General features: G+C 43.5%; 1 protein-coding gene across 2 annotated transcripts in view; it reads left to right on the top strand.

The window, feature by feature from the left end:
* LOC137374446 (choline-phosphate cytidylyltransferase B) overlaps positions 1-25059 on the top strand; it is a 116845-nt gene that overhangs the window by 69265 nt on the left and 22521 nt on the right. For both annotated transcript variants that reach the window (XM_068040572.1, XM_068040571.1), the window contains exons 2-4: positions 15626-15725; positions 20824-20940; positions 22458-22609. In XM_068040572.1, the coding sequence (XP_067896673.1) occupies positions 15626-15725; positions 20824-20940; positions 22458-22609 (369 nt within the window). The remainder of the gene's footprint in view (positions 1-15625; positions 15726-20823; positions 20941-22457; positions 22610-25059) is intronic.

Here is a 25059-nt window from a genome sequence, read left to right on the forward strand (position 1 = left end):
GTTTGTTACAAAAAAAACAAAAATTAATACTTTAGCCAAATATTTTCTAATTCTTGAAGGAAAAAAAGAGAAGATATGGAAAGATGTTGGTTGTCCCTTTTTTGTCTGGCGTCCCAATTACGCATAGACAGCTGTCAATGGGATCTTCCTAGAACAGTCCTTGTCAGGTAACATTGAGGATCAGTTTGGCAGGCCTTTCAGGAAAAATGCGGCAACAGTTTCAGTCTGTTTCTTACACTTGCTTCTCAGGGCTTGGTAAAGCGATCGAAAAGCTGGCAATCTTTTCAAAGAGATGGAACAAGCTGAGTTGGAGTTTGCTCCCTTGGCAAGTTTTCTCCAACTTTATTTTTTAACATTGTCCAACCCCCAACTCTGTCCAAAGCAAAACCAAAAACAATCACCCCAAAGCAAAGCTCCAAACAGCAGGTCAAGAACCCAGACCCTCATAAACCTTGCCTTGTCACTTCTCTGTAAACATCTGCCCTTAGCCCAAGGTTTCTTTTGTTTATTTATCTTAAATCATATGATTTCCAGCAAAAGGTTGTTTTCAAAAACATCTCAAGTGTCCCCTCAGTAACTTTAAAAAAAAAGTCCAGTAACTATGAACTCTTCAGCCTCCAAAAAATGAATCCATTTCCATAATTTAAATATAAGTCCTCAAAAGTTTAACAAAAAATGGAAGCGCTGTTGTAACAAAAGTTATTTCTTGTTGGACTCGAGATGCTGTTATCTTATGTGATTATCATTGATTGCTGGTGTACAATTCTGCCACAAAATCCTCAAAGTGGACAGGCCAACCTCCACACAGCCAGTGGCGGTGGTAACACATTTTTTTGTGGGTCTTCCATTCTGCCATCACAATAACAATCTCCTCTTCTACAAAACATGCTGAGCTAGTTCAGTGCATCGGTAGACTTGGGTTATGATGCAAAATACTGTCATGGAGTAAGCACATTAACACATTGGAAACTGTGAAATATTAAGTCTCGGGCCTTTTACATCCCATTCTTGGAGGCAGTTCAAAGGAGGTATGACAACCCTCTGTTAGGACTGAGGTGGGAGACAGTGCACTGTCTTTCTCTAGTTCCACTTCTCCACAGATCACAACATATATTTAAATGTTTACCCAGTTACCGATACAGCCAATTATATACTCTATTTTTCTTTCAGAATAAAATCCACCAACCAGGTTTCTTTAATAAACAACAAAATTATCAATTTATTATAAAACAAGACGTATTCAGTAAGATACAAAGCATTATCACACAGACTAGGGCGGCACAGTGGCTAGCACTGCAGCCTCACAGCTCCAGCGACCCGGGTTCAATTCTGGGTACTGCCTGTGTGGAGTTTGCAAGTTCTCCCTGTGTCTGTGTGGGTTTCCTCCGGGTGCTCTGGTTTCCTCCCACATGCCAAAGACTTGCTGGTTGATAGGTTAATTGGCCATTATAAATTGCCCTTAGTATAGGTAGGTGGTAGGGAAATATAGGGACAGATGGGGATGTGGTAGGAATATGGAATTAGTGTAGGATTAGTATAAATGGGTGGTTGATGGTCGGCACAGACTTGGTGGGCCGAAGGGCCCGTTTCAGTGCTGTATCTCTAAACTAAGGCTGTGTTTTCTGACAATGCTACCACTAGGTGGCGCTGCAGTGGCACCATGTGCCACCATAACGTCACAGTCTGCGACTTCAGGCAGCTGCCAGGACTAAAGATGGCGCTGCTCAAATAATCACAGGAAGGCAACCTGACCTAAACACATGACAGCACACAATGGTGGGAGGGAGAAAGCGAGCAAGCGAGCGGGCCAGGGATGGGGGGGGGAGCAGAGCGGGCTGGGCCCGGGGACGGGGGAGGAGCGGAGCAGGTCGGGGCCAGGGGGGTGGGTGCGGGGGGCAGCGGACGGGGTCGGAGGGCCGGGGGGGTGGGGGGAGCGGAGCGGCCGAAAGAGCGGAGCGGCCAGAGAGAGCAGCGAGGGGGCGAGCGGAGCGACTGAAAGAGTGGAGCGGCTGGAGAGAGCAGCGAGGGGGGGAGCGGAGCTTGATGCATGGATGAATACGTTAGCGTTGCATTGCTGTACATGTAAAGCGCATGCGCAGAGGCTGACCAGGCGCGTTGCCTGAAGATGCACACGTCACCCGATGACGTCATCGGTGCATGCGCTAACCAGTCCTGGCAAGTCGGATTGCAGCGCACGCGCAGAGAGCAGGAGCCCGTCTGCGCAAGTGCACACCTTAGCGCAGCCTGGTGACATCAGTGGCCGGCTGCGTTGTCAGGAATCACTTTGTATTTTTAAACAGAAAGCTCAAGTCTTCCAGTGACCTATATAAAAAAAAAGTCCAGCATCTATGGAATCACTTAAGTACTCCAAACGAATCCATTTCCATAATTCTAAAATACGAGTCCTAAAAAATATTTTAAAATGGAAGCACTTTCATAACATTCCTCATCCCAGGGACCAATCTAGTGAACCTTTGCTGCACTGCCTCCAATGCAAGTATATCCTTCCTTAAATGTGGAAACCAAAATTGCACACAGTATTCCAGATGTGGTCTCACCAAAACCCTGTACAACTGTAGCAATACTTCCTTATTCCTGTACTCCAATCCCCTTTCAATAAAGGCCAACACATTTGCCTTCCTAATTGCTTGCTGTACCTGCCTGTTAACTTTCTGTGTTCCTTGTACAAGCACACCCAAGTCTCTTTGAACATCGACACTTCAGTTTCACACCTTTTAAAAAAATTTTACTTTTCTATTCTTATGACCAAAGTGCATAACTTCACACTTCCCTACATTATATTCCATCTGCCATCTTGTTGCCCACTCACTTAACCTGTCTGTATCTCTTTGCAGCCTCTCTGTGTCCTCCCCACAGCTTACCTTTCCACCTACCTTTGTATCAGCAGCAAACTTAGATACATGACTCTCTGTCTCTTCAGCTAAGTCATTAATATAGATTGTAAATAGCTGAGGCCCCAGCACTGATCCTTGCGGCACTCCATTATTTACTGCCTGCCAACTTGAAAATGCCCCATTTATGCCCACTCATTGTTTCCTGTCTGTTAACCAATCATCTATCCATGCCAATATATTACCCCCAATGCAATGAGCCCTTATGTTGTCAATTAACCATTTATGTGGCACCTTATCGAATGTCTTCTGGAAAAGGCTCATCTTGGGATCAATTATGGCACCAAGGTTGTAAACAGTCTGATTCAGCCTCAGTCAGTTGCCAGGGTGAGGGTTGGAGTCAGTGACTAGGGAAAAGAATTTGTAGCAGGGACCAAAGACAATAGTTTTGGTATTAGAGAATGCCTACCTGACCCGGACCCGACGGGACCTGGCAACATGTGCTGGGTTCGGGTCAGGTCGGGTCGGGTCGCTCTTCTGGGTCCAGCATTCAGGCTCGGGTTGGGTTGGGCCGGGCCGGACACAGTGACAGCCAGGACGTCAAGGCGGGAAACACTCCTCGCTAGTCTGCAATGAGTGATTCCATCCAAAGTAGAGCACAACCTCTTCAATAAAGTTGATTACATTCCGGTGGTCTGGCCGGGTCGGGTTGGGCATGGGAAAAAATGATAGGACTCGGGACGGGTCAGGCTTGGGTCGGATGTAGTTCTGTCGGGCTCGGGTCAGGTTTCATTTGCAGACCTGGGCAGGCCTTTATTTGGTATTCATAGAACATAGAACAGTACAGCACAGTACAGGTCCCACTATTAATCTGGAGAAAATTTCTGCTCATCCAGTTATAGATGTCAGACAAGCAGTCTGATAACTTAGAGAGAGTGGAAGGGTCGAGAGAGATGGTGGTGAGGTACAGAAGGGTATTTTCAGCATATATGTGAAAATTAATGCTGCATTTTTGGATGACATTACAGAAGGGCAGCATGTAGATGAGAAATAGGAGGGGGCCAAGGAGATATGTCACAAGAGTTTTGTTCTTTTTTTTACAACTAAGAGGTCTGTGTGCCTTTAAGACTGAGAAAAAGGACTTTCTGTGAACAGTGACTGCTGAGACCTAGTATTTGAAGAGCTGCCTGCAGAGCAATTTGTATCCAAGAAACCAGAAAGTTTTACAATTATCTTGTAATTAGGTTGTTGTTGAAAAGCTAGTTTCACTTTTTGGTTGTTCAGTTACTGCTGGAGACTGGGCAGGAATACAACCCAGAAAACTCTTTCTCTTGGAAAATAATTCCTGTGTCAAGTGAAATTCTAATTTCTTCATGAAGTTAAAAGAACTTTGAAGGAGATGCAAATCTAATGTATGGGAGCTAAAACCCTTGTTGCTGTTTATGACGGAAGAGAAAGTAAACGACCCAGAGAAAGAGGAGTTGCTGCTCTTTGTGGAGAAAGCTCCTATGCTGAGAGGAAGCCTGCATTGTTGAAGGTAGCAAAATTCCTATTGTCTCCAGTCTCTGGAAAATCTCTGCCTCAAGTGTGAGTCTTGTGGACTTTTGTATTTTTGGAAGTTCCTGAAATCTCAAGAAAGTTTCTACTGTAAGACTGCTACTTTAAAATCTAAGTAGACCTGTTGCTACAACCTGTTGCTGAAAGATCTGTGTGATGCCCACTGCATATGAATCGCCTACCCATCACAGACTATATACCAAACTTGCCTGGAGAGACTTCGAGTGGCGTCTGACTACTCAACTCTGGGATACCTCACCGATCCGGAAATATCCGACCAGAAGTTACAACGCAGTTATTTTATTATCCCTAAGAAACCATTGTAAAATCAATACATCTGTTTTCCCTGGTTTCCCATTTTTGTTTGAATGTATGTGTGTGCATGAGGGTTAGGAAGATTAAGGAGTTATAAAAGCTTTTCATACGTATAGATTTATATCATTATCATTTAAAATTAGTTTATTAATAACTAGTTCATTGTGTTGTTGTTTAATGAAATCTGGTTTGGTGTGCTTTATACTGGGGGATAATTAAAGTGTTTGATTTGGCTAATTTTCAGCAGGTGGGAAATGTTAGTAATATGCTGTGACCTGTGGAGCAGTGGGACTGAATTAACAGTGCATTACTCCCACTTTGGTCGTAATAGATACCAGAGGTAACAGTGTGGATGATTTTTCTGGCTACAATTAGATAGGTCAGAATGGAAACAGGTGAGTGCAGTCCCACCAGCTGGCTGATGGTGGAGAGTATTGGAGGAGGATGGTGTGGTCAACCATGTCAAAGGCTGCAGACAGGTCAAGGAGGACAAGAAGATATAGTTTACCTTTGCCACAGTTGCATAGGATGTAATTTATGGAGTACAGTGACGGGGTGGAAACCTAATTGGAGGGATTCAAACATGGAGTTCCGGGAAAGCTAGGCATGGATTTGGGAGGAGATTTGGAGAGGAAAGGGAGATGGGGTGGTCATTTGCAAGGACAGAGGGGTCAAAGGTTGTTTTTTGAGGAAAGGAGAGCATAATTGAATTCAACCTTATAAAAAAATGGCAAATTAATTAATTGAGAAATTTGGAGTCAACCTTGGGCCAGATTTTACTGAAAAAATAGTGGCATCTGAACGATACACACTGTTATTAACGTGCAAATTGGGCAGCAACTTGTGGCAAGGAAGAGCTAACCCATAAATTGTAAATTGCCACACATTGCTGGTCAATTTGTGTCAATCTGTCATTAACTTTACAAAAGTGGCATCTCACCCTTAACCTCCCCGTGCTTTCCATGAAGTTTCTGTGTTTGCAGATTAATTCCCATTAAATTCGCCACAGTAAGTTAAATCCAACAATTATCAGCGTAAATACTCTTATAACGACATGATAATTGCTAATGAATGCCAATCAACTTCGCTTTCCCAGAAAGTAAACAATTATAAGTGTGGAGTCTCATTCCTTCTGATTGTGAATTGTTTTATGAGATTTTAGCAATGTCAAATTTTAATTTTTTTTAAATTTTCCTTTCTGACTTTTTTCTCTGTATCTTTCTTAATCCAATCTTTCTTTCCCTCTCTTTAATTCTATTTCAGTACCAGATTTGATATGAAGTTCTCCCACGCTAATTCACCCACCTTGTCAGGCCTTCCTCTGTTTATTTCTCAATCATTAATCTCATTGGTTAAGGAGATACACTGCTTCTCCTGTTTTTGACCAAGATCCCAGGTGCTCTGTTGCCATCACTGTGCCATATCAGCTCGCACTTCCAGCAAAATGTTTTAAAACCTAAACATGCAATTGTAAGTCTAACTAAAGGGGCACGCTGCAAGAAGTCCCATTCAAGCAAAATCTGGCCAAAGGCCTTTACAAGCTGCAGCAAGGCAAAACATTAGCTTTCATTTATGAGAATTGCTTAGGTTAGGAAATGCTAAGCAGGGAATTATCTTCATGGTTTGCACTGGTGAAAAAAGGGAATTCCAAAAATTTCACACTTGGAATTTCCATGAGAGTTCTTCAGTGAGAGATTGGCAGGACCCCCAGAGACAGTGTCAATGACTAAAAACAACAGGTTGCACTGTTTTTTTAGGGTTTCCAACAAACCTCTACCAAAGTACAGTGGAAGCAGCTGAATCCTACACAGTTGACGGCCCCACATGGGTACTGGTGGGTTACTCTGTTACAGTGAACCTCTTTGAGCACATCTGCTCTATGTTATGACTCCCAACAGAGATGAATCCATTGTCAGTTGACGCAGTGAGACTAGGTGTCCATATAGTTAACTGTAATGTAGTGCAGTGGTGACTTCACCTTTAAGAAACCATACCTTTACCAGGTCTCTGATGCAACTGATGACATCATCAGATATATCTAAGGAGGAGACACCATTTTGTGAGCACATGGCTTTACAGAGAGCAGACACACACCAGCAAGGAAAAGACCTGTATCTGGATCATGTAATGTAGATAAGTAAGACAGTGTGTTGAATCCGAATACGAAGCCTGCGTCTGCCATTTAAAGAAGACTTATGAACATAGCACAACACTAATCAGTATGGAAATTGTTGATGCTGTGCAGGAAAGTGCTGCTGGTGGGAGTGAAAGTGAGGAAGATATCCCAGAGTGCGGATCAAGTGAACAGATGGAGGTAGAGAAACCACTATCTTTCACCACGGCCACAACATCAAACTCTATAATTGCTCAGCAAGTGGCTGACATCTAAGGCAGAAATAAAAAGGTGCCACTTTTCATGACCACTGGACATCTCAAAGTGCTTTACAGCCAATAAAATAATTTTTTAGTGTAGTCACTGCTGTAGTGTAGTAAATGCAGCAGCCAAGTTGCACACAGCAAAATGACAATGACCAGATAATCTGGTTTTTTTTAGTGACATTGATTGAGGAATATATATTGGCTGGGAGACAGTGGAGATCTTTTACATCTACGCAAGCAGGCAGATGGGAACTCAGTTTAACATCGCATCCGAAAGACAGCACCTCTAATAGTGCAGTGTTCCCTCAGTACTCCACTCAAGTGTCAGCACTGATTTTTGTGCTTAAGCCCTTGAGTGGGACTTGAACCCAGACCCTTGGTAACTCAGAGGAAAAAGTGCTGCCAGCTGAGCTACACCAATCGCCCATGGCAGTGTACTGTGTATTGTCAGTAAAAAGCAAATCACAATCTCAGAATATTTCATGAAATGACTAAACTTATCAAGGTACATCTTATATGTGCTCAAGTTTCAATCATATGCATTTCAATAGTTGTTTTTTGTAGTATAAGGATGTAAAGGGTTAATACTGAAGATAGTAGAGTGACTCCTCCCACTGTAAGAGTGATGATGTAACAATCACATGGTATGGGTTTGAGGAAAAGAAGAGATAGCAGCTCAGAGGATGTTAGCTTAAGAGGCTTGTGGAGAGTGTAAATAATAAAAAGTTGTTAATTGACTTTATCTGGTGTCTAAGACTTTCTCCAGAGTGGCCTAGCAATGCTGCAAAGACAACAACACACAATGTGGTGGCCGCGGTAAAATCTGCAGTAAAACAGCAGTAAAACTGTGGCGAACAACAGAGAAATTTAAAGATAAATACTGGCCCGATACAGTAAGAACACTACTTACCTGCTGAAGAGGCTGTGACGAGCTCTGGAGCTGTGGTGAGTCAGAGCACAGAAATACTGGCTGCACCATAGAAGCGTGGTGGTCTGCAAGTAGAATCTAGCAATCAGGTGGGTCACGATACTGATGGTCTTGGATTGGGTTAAAAGCCCTTTGAAAAGCTTGAAGTAATTCTCTAAAGACATTGTGCTCTGAAAGTGAAAAGGGGAAAAAACCCAATCCTTCACTCAGGCTAAACACTAGGGCGAAGAGCTGGAAACCCCCGAAAAGTGTGGGAACCCCCAAAAAGCACAGGAAATCCCTGAAAACAGCAGAGACACCTCCATTAAAGCAACCAAGCCTGAAAAATACAATCAAACTGAATTTCTTAAAGAAAGGGTGAACACCCTAAAAAGCCTATTAAAACAGTGGGGAACTCCTGAAAATAGCGGGGACACCTCTATTAAGGCAAGCAAGCCCTGGAAGAAAACAAACAAACTGAATTTCTTAAAGGAAGGGGAACACCCTATTAAAGAAAGCAATATGGCTTCAAAACTTGGCATGCCTGAAAGCTTCCACCAGCAAGAAGGACCCATTCAGGTACAAAATTGTTCCTTATGGAGGAAAAGGTTCCTAAGGTTTAAGATAGCTTCTCAACTCCATACCAAATCAGAAGGAACAAGTGAACATCCTTTTATATTGAATAGGTGTGATTGCGAACGATGTAATTGACAAGGGATCAACGAGGCTTCTGATTAAATTTGAAGAGGTACTTCAAGCCTTTGATAAATATTTGATTCTTTGCAGCCATAAGATCTTGGAAAGAGCCAAATTTAATAAGTGGGTGCAGAAGACTGGTGAATCTGTAGATTCCTATATCAATGATCTGCATAGATTGGCAGAAGGATGTGAATACAACAAATTAAAGACAGAAATAATTAGAGACCAGATAGTCATTGGCGTAGCTGATGAATCTTTATCAGACCTTTTGCAATCCAAGGAAGACCTTCCACTGGGAAAGGCCATTCAGATAGTAAGACAAGTTGAAGTTTGCAAACTGAATAGGGACATTCTACAAGCTGAAGACAAGCCGCGGATGAGAAGTCCATGCCAGTACAGTTTGTAAGGCCAAAGTCAGGGAAACACTTTGTGGAAAAGAAAACATATATAAGGGTGAAGGTGCATGACACAAGGAAACCATGCCAACGTTGTGGAGCCAGGAAGACCCACAGATGGGAGCAGTGTTCAGCAAGTAAAGCCAATTGTTTTAATTGTAAAAAACTGAACTTATGGGAAAATGTGCCAGAGCAAAATTTCTTCTCTTAAGAGTACAAAGCAGAAGACTTTCACGCAAAGAGCAGTGAATCAGGTACATCAATATCCAGATGAGAAAAAAACAGGAGATTTCTTGGGAGATATTAGTGATCCAGATCAAGATTTCTAGACAGCGGAGATCTAGGTGAATCGATACCTCACAAATTTTTAACTTAAAACAACGGCTAGCATCACAGTACTGTCTGACCAAGAGCCATGGGTGATAAGACATTGCCCACAACAGGTGGATATACAGTTGCATGGTCTAGGAGGGACACAACTGAGAGTGAAAGGCAAATTCCAAGCAAATCTTCAGCATCAAGGCAGACAACTGGTAGAGACCTTATATATCTTGCATAATCAAGATTTTTTCTTGTTGAGTCGGATTGCATGTTTAGAACTGCAGTTGATTAAGAAGCTAGAAGAAGTCAAGCAAACAAAGGGTTAACAATTGCTTTCAAGCAAAATACCCAAAGATTTTTATAGGACTCGGAAGACTCAAGACGGAGTTCAGGATCACACTGAAGGAAGGGCCCAGGTCTGTATGTATTTTCATACCAAGAAGAATTGCTCATCTATGTTGACCAAAGCCCAAGAACAATTGCAAGAGGAGATAAGAATGGACATTATCTCTCAGCTCTCGGGTAAAACAACCAGCAGAGTGATGTTCAGTCATGGTTCCTGTCCCAAAGCGTATTTGTGTGGATTTAATGCAGCTCAACAAAGCAGTGCTGCATGAGATTTACCCAATATTCACAGTTGATGACAGTTTAGCGAAACTCTCTCAGGGCACCATGTTTACGAAACTTGATGCCAATAGTGGGTTTTGGCAGGTACCCCTAGATGAGACCTCAAAATTATTGACCACATTTGTAATACCATTTGGGTTTTGTTTTAATAGGTTACCGTTTGGAATAACTTCCGCACCAGAGACCTTTCAACGGCCTATGTTCAACATCTTAGAAGGGTTCAAAGGAATTATTTGTAACATGGATGACATCCTGATACATGGACAGTCAGTACAGGAACACAACCAAGAGCTCAACAGGTTCTACAGAGGCTTCAAGAAGCAGGACTAACAAAACGAGTGTATGAATTTTCCAAGACTTCGATTTGTTTCTTGGGACACATAATGAACAGTGAAGGTATAATGGCAGATCCACAGAAGACATGGGCCATTACAGAATTTCCTCCTCCTACTACTGTTCAACAGCTCCAGAGATTCCTGGGAATGGTAAATCAATTAGCAATGTTTCTACCTCACCTGGCACAGATGACTGATCCACTGGGACAAGTCCTCAGAAAACTGCAAGCATGGTGTTGGAATTCCTAACAAGAACAAGCATTCCACAAAATTAAAGAGATGCTTATTTCTCCAGACGTCTTGGCACACTACAAACGTACACTACCTACGACGATAGTGGCAGATGCCTTCTCAGCTGGGTTGGGTGCAGTTCTTTTTCAGGAACAACCTGATGGTTCCTGTAGACCAATATTCTACACATCAAGAGCTTTGTCAGAAACAGAGACACGCTATGCGGTTTTAGAAAAAGAAGCTCTAGCCGTCACATGGGCATGTGAAAAATTTTCAGACTACATCATTGGATTATGTATTGTTATCGATACAAACCATAAACCTTTGGTATCCTTGTTAGATGAAAAGGAAATTGCAAAAATGCCCCCACACATACAAAGATTTCATCTAAGATTGATGAGGTATACGTATGAGATGGGATACGTCTAAAGGAAGTTGCAATCGTCAGCAATGCACTGTCAAGGGCAACGGTAGACCATCCCACACAGGAAGACATGAATTTGCAACAAAGAATCATATTCGCAACACATAACATAAAATTGGCCAGCAAGCACACGGAAGTTGCGAGAAATACGACAAGCCCAAAAAAGCAATGAAGAATGCATTTGCACGAGACAGTATTGGACACAGAGGTATGCCACAAGAAAGTCCAGGATGGAGAACAATGAAGACATTCCATGTGTATAGGAAATACTTTACTATAATTGATGGCTTATTAGTTTACAATGACAGAATCGTTATTCCTAGTTCAATGAGATCCGATATCTTAGATTGTCTACACCAAGGCCATTTGGATATAACCAAGTGCAGAGGGAGGGCACAATCTTCAGTATGGTGGCCTGGAATATCTAAGGACATCAAGACCATGATCCAGAACTGTCGGACATGTGCAATACAGAGGCCAGAGCAGCGCACACCTCTGTTAACTAACCAATTTCCAATTAGGGAACGTACGAAGAAATCAGAGAAATATCATTTCTATTCCCCAAATGCAACAGCCAATAATTCATTTGGAAGACCCAGAGGAAGATGAACAAATCCAAATGAAACAGAATGCTACATTCTGTAGTAAAGTTCAACCAAGTCAGCAATTCAGATTTACAAAGAAGACTACTTATCGTCCCAGACAGACTACACCCAGATCGGGAAGAGTTGTCAAACCTCCTATCCGACTAAATCTGTGAAGTCAGAGACTTGGGGAGAGAGGGTAGTAGATATGTCATGAATGCATATATATTTGAGAAAGTGTTGGATAAAGACTTGGGGGAGATGTAGTATAAGGATGTAAAGGGTTAATACTGACGACAGTGAGAGTGATGATGTAACAGTAACATGGTATGGGCTTGAGGAGAAGAAGAGGTAGCAGCACAGAGGATGTTAGCTTAGGAAGTTAGGAAGCTTGTGGAGAGTGTATAGAATAAATGTAAATAATAAAGAGTTGTCATTGATTTTATCCAGAGTCTAAGACTTTCTCTAGAATGCCATAGCAATGCTACAAACACAACAAAAATACACAACAGCTTTGATGTTTTATGGCATACTTTAGACGTCCTGTAGTGTTTTGGTGTGTTCATTCATTAAATTTGCTTAATTTGAACGACTGGATACTTTGATCTTTTTTCAAGCAAAAAACAGCTTTGAGTTAATAGGAGTAGACTGTATGAATTCCCGTTACCACGTGCCAGTCATAGACAATGACAAACAAAGAGATGATTGAAAACAAGCTTAATTTGCGGTTTGTATTTTACAGTTTTCTCCCTATCTTGTTTTTGAAAAAAAATTGCATACTTACAGTGAACATTACAAATATAGCAGAGCTCCCATGGCATTGATGAAGGGATTTTAACGATAGGAGTGTTATTTGGTAAAACAAAAACTATATTATATACTATCTATAAATCTACATATTATTATTTTCTACTCATAAACACTACTTGCTGTTTCATCAATATGAACCCTGTTGTTTTGGGGTAGATTTTCCTTTTAAACTCTAAGGCTTATGAGTTTGGAGGGCAGAAGCCCTTATTGCAAAATCAAGCGCAAACTGCTTGCATTTTACATCTATTAAACCACATAATACCTTGAAAGTGCAACTGCAGATAAAAACGCCATAAAACAGCGCAACAGTATTTGGAATTTTTATAAGTAAAAGCATAGAGTACAACAGCACAGGTAGGTACAAAAAGTGGTTAGGCCAAACTTAGAATCCTGTTTTTGATACCTCATTATAGAAAGTACAATAAAGCCATAGAAAATGCACAGTGTAGATTAATCAGGAAATCAAAGATGAGCAAATATAATTATGACAACAGGCTCGAGACTATTTCCACTGGAACAATGACAGCTGAAAGGAAACTTACTTGAGGATTTTACAATTATGAAGGGATTTGATAAGAAAAATCTATTTTGTCTGGTTCAGGAAATGTGATGGGGAAGGTTATCAATTTAAAATAGTGAGTGAGCATGAGAATTTAGGGGAATTTTTAACCAAAGAGTTGTCATAACACAGAATATTCTGTCATATTGCATGGTGGAGTAAAAGACTTACATCTTTTAAGGGGAGAGTAGATAAACATTTGAAGAAGAGGATGATAGAGAGCTACGGAGAAAATGTGTAGGGCAATAGTTTTCATTTCCTACATTAACCTATCAATATTAAAAATTAAGTCAATTTAAATTAAATCATGCATCTACAAAATCATGTAAATATTTGATTTTTTAAAAATGCAGTTATTTTGTGGATCTATTCGTTCCACTAAATCTGATGCAGTCGACTGCAGCTCTCAGATTACAGCACAGGGGCCTCATATAAACTGAACGTATACTGGAGCATGTGTTCAGTTCAGAATTCTATTTGGAGAGTGAACAGTTTCATAACCTACTGGGGAAAAAATCCTTGCAATTCTGAATCACAGGAGACTGCATGCTTTGGTAATAGAATCAAAAATGATTGTAACATTCCTAATGGAGTCATGTGAGTCCACAGTTGATGCTCTGATAACAATAACAACTTACATTTGTGTAGCATTTTTAATACAGAAAAGCTAACGCCCAGAAGGCTTATTTTGTGAGAAATGTAAAATTTAAATGAAACATTTAAAAGATGCAACCCATTCTTGGAACTTAAATTCCATATAAAAACTGCTGCAGTTTATGTAATTTGAGCCCCTCAATTAGGTGATAAGGATGTGATTCGCTCTCTAGTAATGTGGTGTATGTTCCAGCAGATTTTATGTTGCAGCCCGTGGTCAAAGAGCCATTTCAATTATAATGTCAAGTGATGTAAATATGTGCCTGTCTGCTTTTTCATCATCAAATCAGCTTAATTGTTCAACAGCCATTAGTGTACGGTACAGAGATGAATATTTTATATTTATTGGGGTGGCGCAGTGGTTAGCACTGCAGCCTCACAGCCCCAGTGACCCAGGTTTGGTTCTGGGTACTGCCTGTGTGGTGTTTGCAAGTTCTCCCTGTGACTGTGTGGGTTTCCACCGGGTGCTCTGGTTTCCTCCCACAGCCAAAGACTTGCAGGTTTATAGGTAAATTGGACATTGTAAATTGCCCCTATTGTAGGTAGGTGGTAGGAGAATGGTGGGGATGTGGTAGGGAATATGGGATTAATGTAGGATTAGTATAAATGGGTGGTTGTTGGCCGGCACAGACTCGGTGGGCCAAAGGGCCTGTTTCAGTGCTGTATCTCTCTATGACTCTAACATTTTTGCTCGAGTGTGATTTTATAAAATATATATTTTCTGCAACTTTCTATCATATTACATAAAAAAACTCAAATCCAAATAAAAAGAGATGTAAATATGGAATTTGTTATTAAACAAGGGGGAGGATAATTTACTCATTGATGTATCATCTGCTCAGGTGCCTTATCACTCAATCACACTGATGTTCCAATGTGTTTTCAATGGCTCCGCACATCATAAAGGATAATTGGCCTTGGCTGGGTTGCAGCACAGACATACCAGAATGATACTGGGGCTTAGAGGGATAAATTATGAGGACAGGTTGCATAAACATCGCTTGTATTCACTCGCTTATAGAAGGTTGCGGGTTGATCTGATTGAAGTCTTTAAAATGTTAGAAAAACTTGATCGGGTAGGTACAGAGAAACCATTTCCTCTAGTAGGGGACCAAGAACAAGAAGATATAATTTTAAAATTAGAGTTAGACCATTCAGGAATGATATCAGGAAGCACTGTATACACAAAGATGTAAAAATTTGGAACTTTCTCTTTGAAAAGACTCTGAATGCAGTGACAATAAGATTGGGGTAGATAGAATTTTGTTAGGTAACAGTATCAAGCGATATTGAGCAAGGCAAGAAAATGGAGTTGAGCCATAATTTTATTAAACAGTGGAGCAGGCTCGAGGGGCTGAATGGCCTACCCCATTCCGAATGTTCCTATCCGCACCCGGTTTTGTCGTTCCTTTAGCTTGATGTTTATCTTGAGACAAGGAGGACCTTAATTGCAACCCAATCTAATTTGCTGCATTTGAAAGACTGTTGCAATAAACCCACTAAAACACACATCACCATATTAATGAAAAAGAATGTCAATTTAGCTGTGATCCTTTGTGGTCATTAAAGGTCATAGAGTCATAGAGTTAAACAGCACAGAAAGAGGCCCTGTGTCCGCACCTGCTATCAAGCACCTATCTATTCTAAGCCCATTTTCCAGCACTTGGCCCGTAGTCTTGTATGCTATGGCATTTCAAGTGCTCATTTAATTTTATATTATATAATTTTATATTATTGCAAAATATGCTGAGTTAAATATTGGATTTACAAAGGAGAAGATTTTTGTGGATATTAAGTGATTAGATGCAAAGGTGTTATGCAAAGTGCCAAAGAGCCTCAAATTAATTGAACAATCAGTCAGTAAAGTATTGTACAGCTTTTATATAGCTGTCAGAAATAATTCATGCTGTAAGCCATGAAAAAGCACTCAAGAGTATGCCCCTAATCTTTATTTTTTCCCTTGTTTTTCTCTTCAGACGTTGACTGAACCTGCTGCATTTGCAGATGAAACAAGCTGTCAGTGCAAGGCCCCTCATGAAAGATTGACTGTTGCTCAGGCCCGTTTTGGAACACCAAGTTAGTCTTTGATTTCCTAACATAGAAATTTCCTTTTCTTATGTTTGCAATATTTTCAAGGCAGTTAATCAAATACAAATTGGGTCTGGGGACTAAGATCTGAAAAATATTTTATTGACTTCATCAATCGCAGCCGAAGCCGCTTGTCAGTGAAGTCCACAGTCACTCTTTGTGCCTCTCTTGGCATTCTCTGAAGGGCGCATTGAGGCACCTGTCACCACCTCCTTACAAGCAGCAACCTCATTGCACCAGTCATTTTCTTGCCAACCTACCCACTGTGAAGATCGAAGATAACCACTGTCTTCTTTTTTCCACTACCAACCAGCTCTACCTCTTGACTACTTGTCTCACCTGTTGTAGGTCTCGCCCAGTTTTCAATAGGATGATAACCGGGGAGGTTCTACCAGGGTAGACGAGACAAACCACTAGATAACTGCCCAGGTGGTGAAAGGAAAAATTACCCCCAATCTGCCTTTGTCAAACACTTTCTCACGAAGTCCCTTTAAAGCAAACTCCCAGCTGGCCCTTGTTGCAAATAACACCAATTCTGATTATAGCAGAATTCATGTATAACAGCAAACTACAGTATCACTTTAACAGTGCTACATACTATGTGAATGTAATAAAACTAGTTCTCCCAATGGCTCAATTGGTACATGTACTGCCCAGTATTCAACTGTATCATGTCGACTGGAAATCCCAGGTTCTGTGTTTGGTCTACACTGAGTTAGTCAGTCTTGGCCAAGGTGTGAAAGGGGTGCTGTGACTGGACTTAGTATTCCTGGGCTAGGGCAAGATCAGCTTTTGAAAAATTAAGCGCTCCTGATCGTCGGCCAGTGGTTCCAGGTGGGAAAGACTGCATGTGTGGATCATAGGTGTGGACAGGTTCAGGTTTGTCCGTGGTGCAATCTACAGTTGAATAGCTTGCTGGCATTCACTGCCTAACTTGGGTGAGGTCCCCGAAGATGGTTGAAAAGTGCAATTGTGCCCCAGTGAGAGCTGTTAGCATGCGCAAGGATCTTGATGTGTGAATACCCTGCACCCAGTTGTGGTGATGCAGGCACCATGCGGACTTTGTGCTGCTTGCTCATTACAATGATAGTGCAGCCCTGTGTGAAACGTGCCACTGATGGGCTGCGTGGTGAGTAGGCGGCCCAGATGTGTGGTTTGCTAGCACGAGTTCAGTCTGGCTGCAGCAGCTGGTGTTTGAGAGAAGGGATAGGGCTCCCAGGTCCTCTGATGCACCACTGGTGGCCTTAACCCAGGAGGTGGAAAGGAGGAGAGATATGATATTTCAGCAGGGAGCCAGGAGCCCTCCAGGCACATGCTGTGAAAGGAATGGGAACGGGTAGCAACTGAGGTCAGTGCAAGGAGTCTGGCCCCAAGGTCCTGGATGCAATGCTGGAAAAGGTTCAATGGCCTCTGAGTGATCAAGGTCGGTGATTGCATCCTCTAATGCCATCTCCTACTGACTGCATTACCAACCTCAGACACTGCTCAGTACACAACATCACATCGACCCCCATCACCCACCAACAATCCAGAGCAATCAGGACTCATTCCTAACATTCAGATGCTCTACCTCACCCTCACACACTTACCAATGTCACAAGCCTCACACCCACAGCTCGCAGTTTCCACATACTTCCAACTATCAGCTATGACAGGAACATATCCAAACCTCTTGCAAAATACACACTGACACTCTTACCTCTCTCTTGCAGGCAAAGGTCACACATAACAGGAGGCAATAGCAGAGAAACTGCAGCAGACGGGCACACCTGCATCTGCTGAGCCCTTTGGAGGAGATGGTGCTGCAAGGAGATGATCCTTCACTGTCACTGGATCAAAATCCTGGAACTCCCTTCCTAAAGCACTGTTGGTGTACCTACCTTACATGGACTGCAGCCATTCAAGAAGGCAGCTCACCATCATCTTCTCAAGGGCAATTAGGGATGACCCTTAAATACTGGCCCAGCCAGTGGCGCCTGCATCCCATGAACGAATATAAAAATAATTATTGGGCCGGCAGTGACTAAAGCCGCTACAATTGCCATTGTCGAAAACATCCAGGATGACAGTATGTTCCTGCCTTACACACCTTCTCAAATCCCATCTCACCCTCATCCTGCTATTTGGCATGAAGTGCAAGCTGCAGATGGTGAGACCATGGACCTCTCGTTTTTCACCCCACCACACCTTCCCTCACCCCAACCCTCTCCTTCTGCATTTATGCTTTCAGATACACAAGACCTACCACCTATCCAGCCTGTGCAGCCTCATCAGGAAGGGCGCGAGTAAAAGCAAGTGATCTAACACTCGCAACCACCAGCTCAAATGTACCTTGGAAGGAAATATGGAGGTGGGATCTGCAGCTGGTGAGTCACGGGCACAAGTGTTTTGCAGCCAGGCTAGGGGAAAGGATAGCTCATGTGCCAGTTCTCTGGATGGCAAGGCTGCAGATAAGTTCTGCTGCAGGGGACTCAGATGAGGACTTCGATAGGGTGGTGTACAGGAGAATGCTGATGGGCACACACACTGAGATACCTGGTGCACTGGCAGGCCTCCAGAAAGCCTCTTGTCACTGTCATGGAAGAGTCCATCGCTAACTTGGCACAGGGCTTTGCGCAGAACTTGGAGCCCATCCTTTCCAGTGTGAAAGTGGTGGCCAACTCCATGACAGCAATTGCGGGCCCTGTTGTGATGCAGCATCCATTGCAGCCATCTAATTGCAGACAGAAGCCATCCAATGTCTCAGTGTTGCAGAGGAAGCTGAGACTGGCGCCAAGAGATCCATGCTTCTTGGCCTGCAAGACCAGCTTGGTGTCACACGGTCTCAGACAGCAGTCTAGCAATCTGTGCTGTGACAGATTACTAGGATTGCTGAGGCACCTGTCTCAGGATGACAGCATTCATGCTGCCATCACAGCCAGCCACCACTGCCCATGCTGTTGCCTGCCTGTCAGCCAGCACAGACTACTGCCACCCATGCCAAGGTGGGGCAGCCCGAAACTGGGCACTTAAGGCCCAGAACTGCTCAAGGTCATCCTGCAAGGCCATCTGTAGTCTCCCCCAGTGAGAGTCAGCAATCTTCCACCAGCCATGTTGTAGACACTGTCGAACTAGGCCAGTCAAAGGCACCCACAAGACAGGCACCACAGCAATGCAGAAGGGTGTACAGTTCTGCTTTGTTTGTATTATTGGATGTGTTGGATAAATTGATATGGAACCTCTTTTTTGAGGTTTTTTTATTTCAGGATTTTGGCCAAAAGGATACTGTGATGGTCTGGAGCAGAGGGATGGAAAGGTGGGGAATTATGCAGCAGCAGTAATGTAGGGATAATTTTAGGGGAACTGGACACTGATTAACAGCTTATGGACAGCCCAATGGAGTGATGGGTCCCAGATGCTTCCATCCTTCCTCTTCCTCCTCCTCCTCTTCCTCCTTCTTAGGTGCTTGTTGAAGGGCTGGTGGCAAGGGCTGTGCCCCCTTGAGATCCAGGTTGCACAGAGTGCAGAAGACCATCATGAATTTATAAATGCACTCCAGCAAATATCGTAGGGCTCTCCCTGAGCAGTTCAGGCATTGTTTTAGTTGTTTGCTCCATGCTGTTCCTGGTGGCAGCATGGCTCTTGTTCTACAACATTGGCTGCATGTGTTTGGGTGGCGAAGGGGAGTCATGAGCCATGTTTTAGAGCAGGTAGCCCTTATCATCTAGCAGACACTTTCTGTCATGGTGGCTGGAATGTGGCGGGAATGACTGACTGGCGCAGGATGGAAGCAGCACGGCTGCTGCCAGGATAGCGGCATTCAAAGACATGATGCTTCACTTTAAGCGAATGGAACTCTTTGTGGTTGGGGTACATCTCCTCATTAATATGTGCCATTCATAGAGCCACATGTTTGCATTCGATGACTCTCCGCTACCCTGGCAAGGCCATGCGCCTGCTCCTCCTGCTTCTCCTTGGTTAGAGGGAAGACTGTGAAGTCCCCTGTCCTAGTGTACAGGGTCTCTGTTACCTCCCTCATGCAGCGATGCACGGCCAATTAGCAATGACATATTAGCAATGTTGCCACCTCAAACCTGGAAGGATCTACTGGTGTAGAAATTGAGGACGACAGTGATCTTCGCAGCCACTGGCAGTGTTGTTCACCCTGCCCTGTGGCTGCAAGGCCAGGTGGAGAAAGTGGCAGAGTTCAGTGACTATCTCCTTAGTGAATCATAGCCATTTCAGACACTGCTCTTGGCTGAGCTGGAGGTAGGAGAAGTGCTCTCTGAAGACCCTAGATGGATATGACATTCCATTGAGGACTTTCCTCCTCCTCCTTCTGTGCACAACTTCTCTCTGCTGCCTGTCCTCCATGTCCCTTCTGTGCTGCAGCCCAAGAGGACTGCAACAAAATTCCTCATTCGTGATAACAGGCTTTCTGTTTACAAGCCTTCAAACTCCACTGAACTCCCTGGAAAACTCCAGCATCGCCCCCTTCTGACTTCAACAACTTTTCAGAGCTTCCCTATCAACACAGTACACAGTTCTACAACTCTGCAGCAGCAAATGAAAGTCAAAAGCACCTCAGCTGAAAGTCCCATACTCCCAGGTGGATCCCTTTAAACAGCACTAGTGTGGGGCGGGGGTAGGGGGCGTTCCCTCATGTGTTCAGCTGGGAGTGTTTAAGAGATGGCGTTATCAGGACCTTCAAGGTCCAAAATGGCAGCTCGAGTGCCACATCACTGTTAAACACTGAATGATGTCACGATCTGCCTGCTCTTCATGCCTCCTGCACACACAAAGTACATCCACGCTAATGCTCTTTCCAGTATTGTGCACTGTGTGGGCTGCATCGGAAGTGTCTGGAAGCAGATCGGCTGCCATTTCTGGTACTCTGGGCTCTCACAGCGCCAGCACCAGCAACACTACAGAGCTGAATTTTGCATCTACAGTCTTAGGTGATGAGAATGGAGAAAATATCATGGCAAAGCTTATAATTTCACCAGAAACATTGCTGCGTTGTGTTTGAAGTTCATGGGTGCAATGTGTTTAATGGCTCCCGATTCCATGTTATCTTCTGATCTTGTGCTGTTTTATCCTTTTACAGTTGACAGACCAGTGAGAGTTTATGCAGATGGAATATTCGATCTCTTTCACTCGGGTCATGCTCGGGCTCTCATGCAGGCCAAAAACCTTTTCCCAAATACCTACTTACTTGTTGGAGGTAAGAACTGAAGGACAACCCACTTAAAACAAAATTTGCAAAGTCAACTGAAGGAAATGCTACCTCTGACTCAAAGAGAGGTTTAGAAACTGTGAGGACTGTGCACCTCCAAAAAGTGCGACGATATTTCTTCAAAGTATTTTTTTAACCCCATTTCCCCCATTGGACCTGCAGTGCTGCCACTCACTGGAGTGCTTCTGTTGGGAGAGCTGTGCAGTCTGCTCGCAGACTGTTCCATGGTTTCTATGGAAGATGGCCTGTCCTTCAAGCTTTCCCTTTCACTGAATGAAATGCTGCTGCCAAGGCTCAGTTGAGCTAATTCTGAGACAGTGTCTATTCCCATGTATCCAATAGTTGTGTTCTGATGGTGTTCCAAATGTGAATAGTACATCAGTTTGAAACTGCTAATATATGTTCCTGCTTTACATATTAACTCTCATACTTTTTTGATTTTGTTTTCTAGATGTTTCCAGCACACATTCATGCTTGCCAAGTGTCACTCAGTTTTTGGTTTAAAAATACAACCACTCTTAATGATGTCACTCTGAAATATAAGCACAGCTTCAAATCCTTAAATGGATTTGTAATCTGTATCATTCTTGCTTTTCTCAAATGTCACTTCTATTACTCCCTCAGTGTTGACAGTTCAGCTCATATCCTCCTACAGATCCATTGCTCAGTAATCAAAATGTTCTTGCAACAAGCAATTTCTTTCTTTGGTGCAAGTATTAAGGAATACATTAGTGTTAATGACAAGAAAAAGTACTGTCAGGTATATTAATAGTTTGATCATAAGATAAAGTTATAGATCTTTCATTGCAAGTGATGGTTAAATAACAGCACACACAATCAATCTTATACCCAACACATCTGACATGAAAGCAAAGGAAGAGTCTTGTAGGAAGAGAGATGTAGATCATTTGCAATGTAACTAGTCTTTAAGATATGTACTGATAAACACAATGGCATAGAATATCTATGAAACCAGTGTTCCTCATCTGAATGGTGTATGTTTATTTTGTGTGGTTTCCCTCTTCCTTGGTACCCCTGACCACGCCATGCCCCATTCCGACACAGGTTTCACCCATTCCGTACTGCTGCCTTGTAACCAGCAATTAGAGGTTGCTTGAGAGTGGGCCTGAGTGACTTGACTTCCTGTTTTTCCTTCCTTCATGTGAGTGGCAGACCTCCACTTGACACCTTTGCTTGCTATCCTCCCCTTATGCTTTACATGGAAATTGATATGGAGAAAAATGGGTACAAAGCAGCTTCATATTAGCCAGTAGCAAGTGCTATTGTCATTATTAAATTGGAGGGTTGTACGCTATATTATAAAATCAGCTACAAATTCATATTTTTATAAAATCATTTTTCTTGAAGCTATGTGTACAGACATCTGCAAAAAAGTGAAATGGTGACAGTCATTGAAAATGGTGATAGGACCAGTACTGATGTCTATATGGGATGCCTGTGTAATGGATTTCTTATAAGGATTGCTTGTGTGTGTTTGGTCTCAGTATGCAGCGATGATCTAACACACCAGTGCAAAGGTTTCACTGTCATGAATGAGATTGAGCGGTATGATGCCCTGAGACATTGCCGCTATGTTGATGAGGTTATCAGGGATGCACCGTGGACGCTATCTCCAGAGTTTCTTGAAAAACATAAGGTATGTTTCTCAACTGTCCTTTCCCTTCTACCAAGTGTCTGTGCACTTTGAACAAATTTTTGCATGGGTTAACCTTTATGGCTTTAAACTGATTTCATAATTTGATAAAGTCAGCGGTATGTTACTCCACATCCAGAGTATATGCAAGGGGACATTCTTTCTTAAGTGGCACAGCATCTCAAAGCTCATTTGGACTTCCAGTAATAGTAGAAAACACCCTCTACTGACAGATCACTGAAATCTAATATGTGGTTTAAACCTACTTTGGCTCAAAGCTCCCGTTCAGTAACCTTATTTCCTGTCGTCAGAATTTTACAATTCATTTTTATGCCAATATTTATAATGGAAATTCCCTATGTAAACATTTATAATAGGAAAAGGCATTAAAGATCTGCCAACTGTTCCATATAATGTAAAAACCCTACCCACCTGTTGCATTTTAGTTGCAGGCTTCCCACCCCTATCCACCTGTTGCATAGCTTCAACCACTATTTTGTTTTCGTCAACCTGATTTTCAAACTTGCCCGTTGCCCGAATTTAAGAAATTGTAAATGTGATGTTGCTTAAATTTGAAACCTGTCTCCACAACATCTCTCCCATCAACTGCTGATCTAGTCAATTACTAATCGGATTCAGGTAGGAGCAGAATGTTCCCACTCGTGGAGCCACTGGACCTGACAGCCAAGTCCTCCTTGAAGCTTCCCACCCGCCCCCCCCTCCACACTCTTGCTTTTCTCAATGGAGGCCCACACCTCAAGGGTTCAAGATATTACCTTTGGCAACTGCCCATGTTTTTTTCTGCTTTCTTCCTAACCTGGTGTCAGATCTTTCCCCTTCCAACATTCAAACTCACTCCGTGGCATTTCTCCCAATGTTCTTATTCTTCGTGCTACAGATTGAATCCTGAGTTGTGACAGGGCATCAGCAAACAGCTGCCATACTGCAGCCAACATCTACCAAAAGTTCCAGAACCCCAATGCAAACAGCCATTCACCTGCTCCTCATTCATACCTCTTACACTTCCTGCCACTACACCATCCTACAGCTGTACTCCCCTGAAAGGGGCCACACAGAGGCAACCATTTCTCACAGAACAGCCCACCTCTGCGCTTAACTATAGATCTGCTCTGCAGTTCAGGCAAGATACCAGCAAGCAACAGGAGCATATCAATCCAGGTAATGAAAGGATATGAACCAGAGTGTAAACACCATATAATATATTTTCTATATGCCTATTTAATATCGAATAGAATCAGAGGCCAGAATTTTATGTGGCGGCGGAGGCCCTGCCCACCGGCTTAAATGTCGAGGGCAAGCCTGCCTCCGCCGGGCCTGGAAGCCATGCAGTGATTTTACATGGCTCAGGCCCTTAATTGGCCTCAGTTGGGGCTTCTATCCCTTGGAGGCAGGAAGTCCCGCCTCCAAGAGCTGCCAGCCAATCAGTGGACTGGCAGCTCGTCAGTAACAGCAGTGCCATCGAGAGTGGTGTCCACGGCTGGGACAGCATCCAGCATGAAGAGCAAGAGGGACATCGGCCTCCATAAAGGTAAGTGGGGTTTCGGGCCTCGCCGGGGACCATCAGCTGGGCCCCAGCGAGGTGGGGTGGGGGTCGATCAGGAGGGAAGGGGGAGGTGCTCCATCAGGGGCAGCTTATTCTGCTGGGGTGCCCATCGCGGAGCACAGGGTGGCCGATCAGGAGGGCCCCACTCCGGGCCAGCAAGGAGGCTGACAGGTTTTACCGGGCAGCCTCCTCAGGCGCTGAAGTTTCCAGCCGCCGCTGGTAAAATACCAATGGCGGCAGGTGGAGTCACTTAAGTGGCAATTAATTGGCCACTTAAGGGCCTCAATTGGCTTGGCGTGGGCAGGCTGTTTAAAACCCTCCCCGCTGCTGGTAAAATGGCAGTGGGGGCGGTTAGTTTAGTTTAGTTTAGTGATACAGCACTGAAACAGGTCCTTCGGCCCACCGAGTCTGTGCCGACCATCAACCACCCATTTATACTAATCCTACACTAATTCCATATTCCTACCACATCCCCACCTGTCCCTATATTTCCCTACCACCTACCTATACTAGGGGCAATTTATAATGGCCAGTTTACCTATCAACCTGCACGTCTTTGGCATGTGTGAGGAAACCGGAGCACCCGGAGGAAACCCACGTAGACACAGGGAGAACTTGCAAACTCCACACAGGCAGTACCCAGAATTGAACCCGGGTCGCTGGAGCTGTGAGGCTGCGGTGCTAACCACTGCGCCACTGTGCCGCCCTAGGTGACGGGAACGACAGTCCCGCGCCTCCCACTCAATTTTCTGCCTCCCTCCTCATCTTCAGCCCGCCCCCGGGGAGGGGGGAGCGTGGCGCAAAATTCCAGCCGTAGAATGATAGAATGGTTCAGCACAGAAGGAGGCCATTCTGCCCACCGTGTCCATGCCAGCTCTCTGCAAGAGCA

Source organism: Heterodontus francisci, chromosome 10 (genome assembly GCF_036365525.1).
Source record: "Heterodontus francisci isolate sHetFra1 chromosome 10, sHetFra1.hap1, whole genome shotgun sequence".
NCBI lineage: Eukaryota > Metazoa > Chordata > Chondrichthyes > Heterodontiformes > Heterodontidae > Heterodontus > Heterodontus francisci.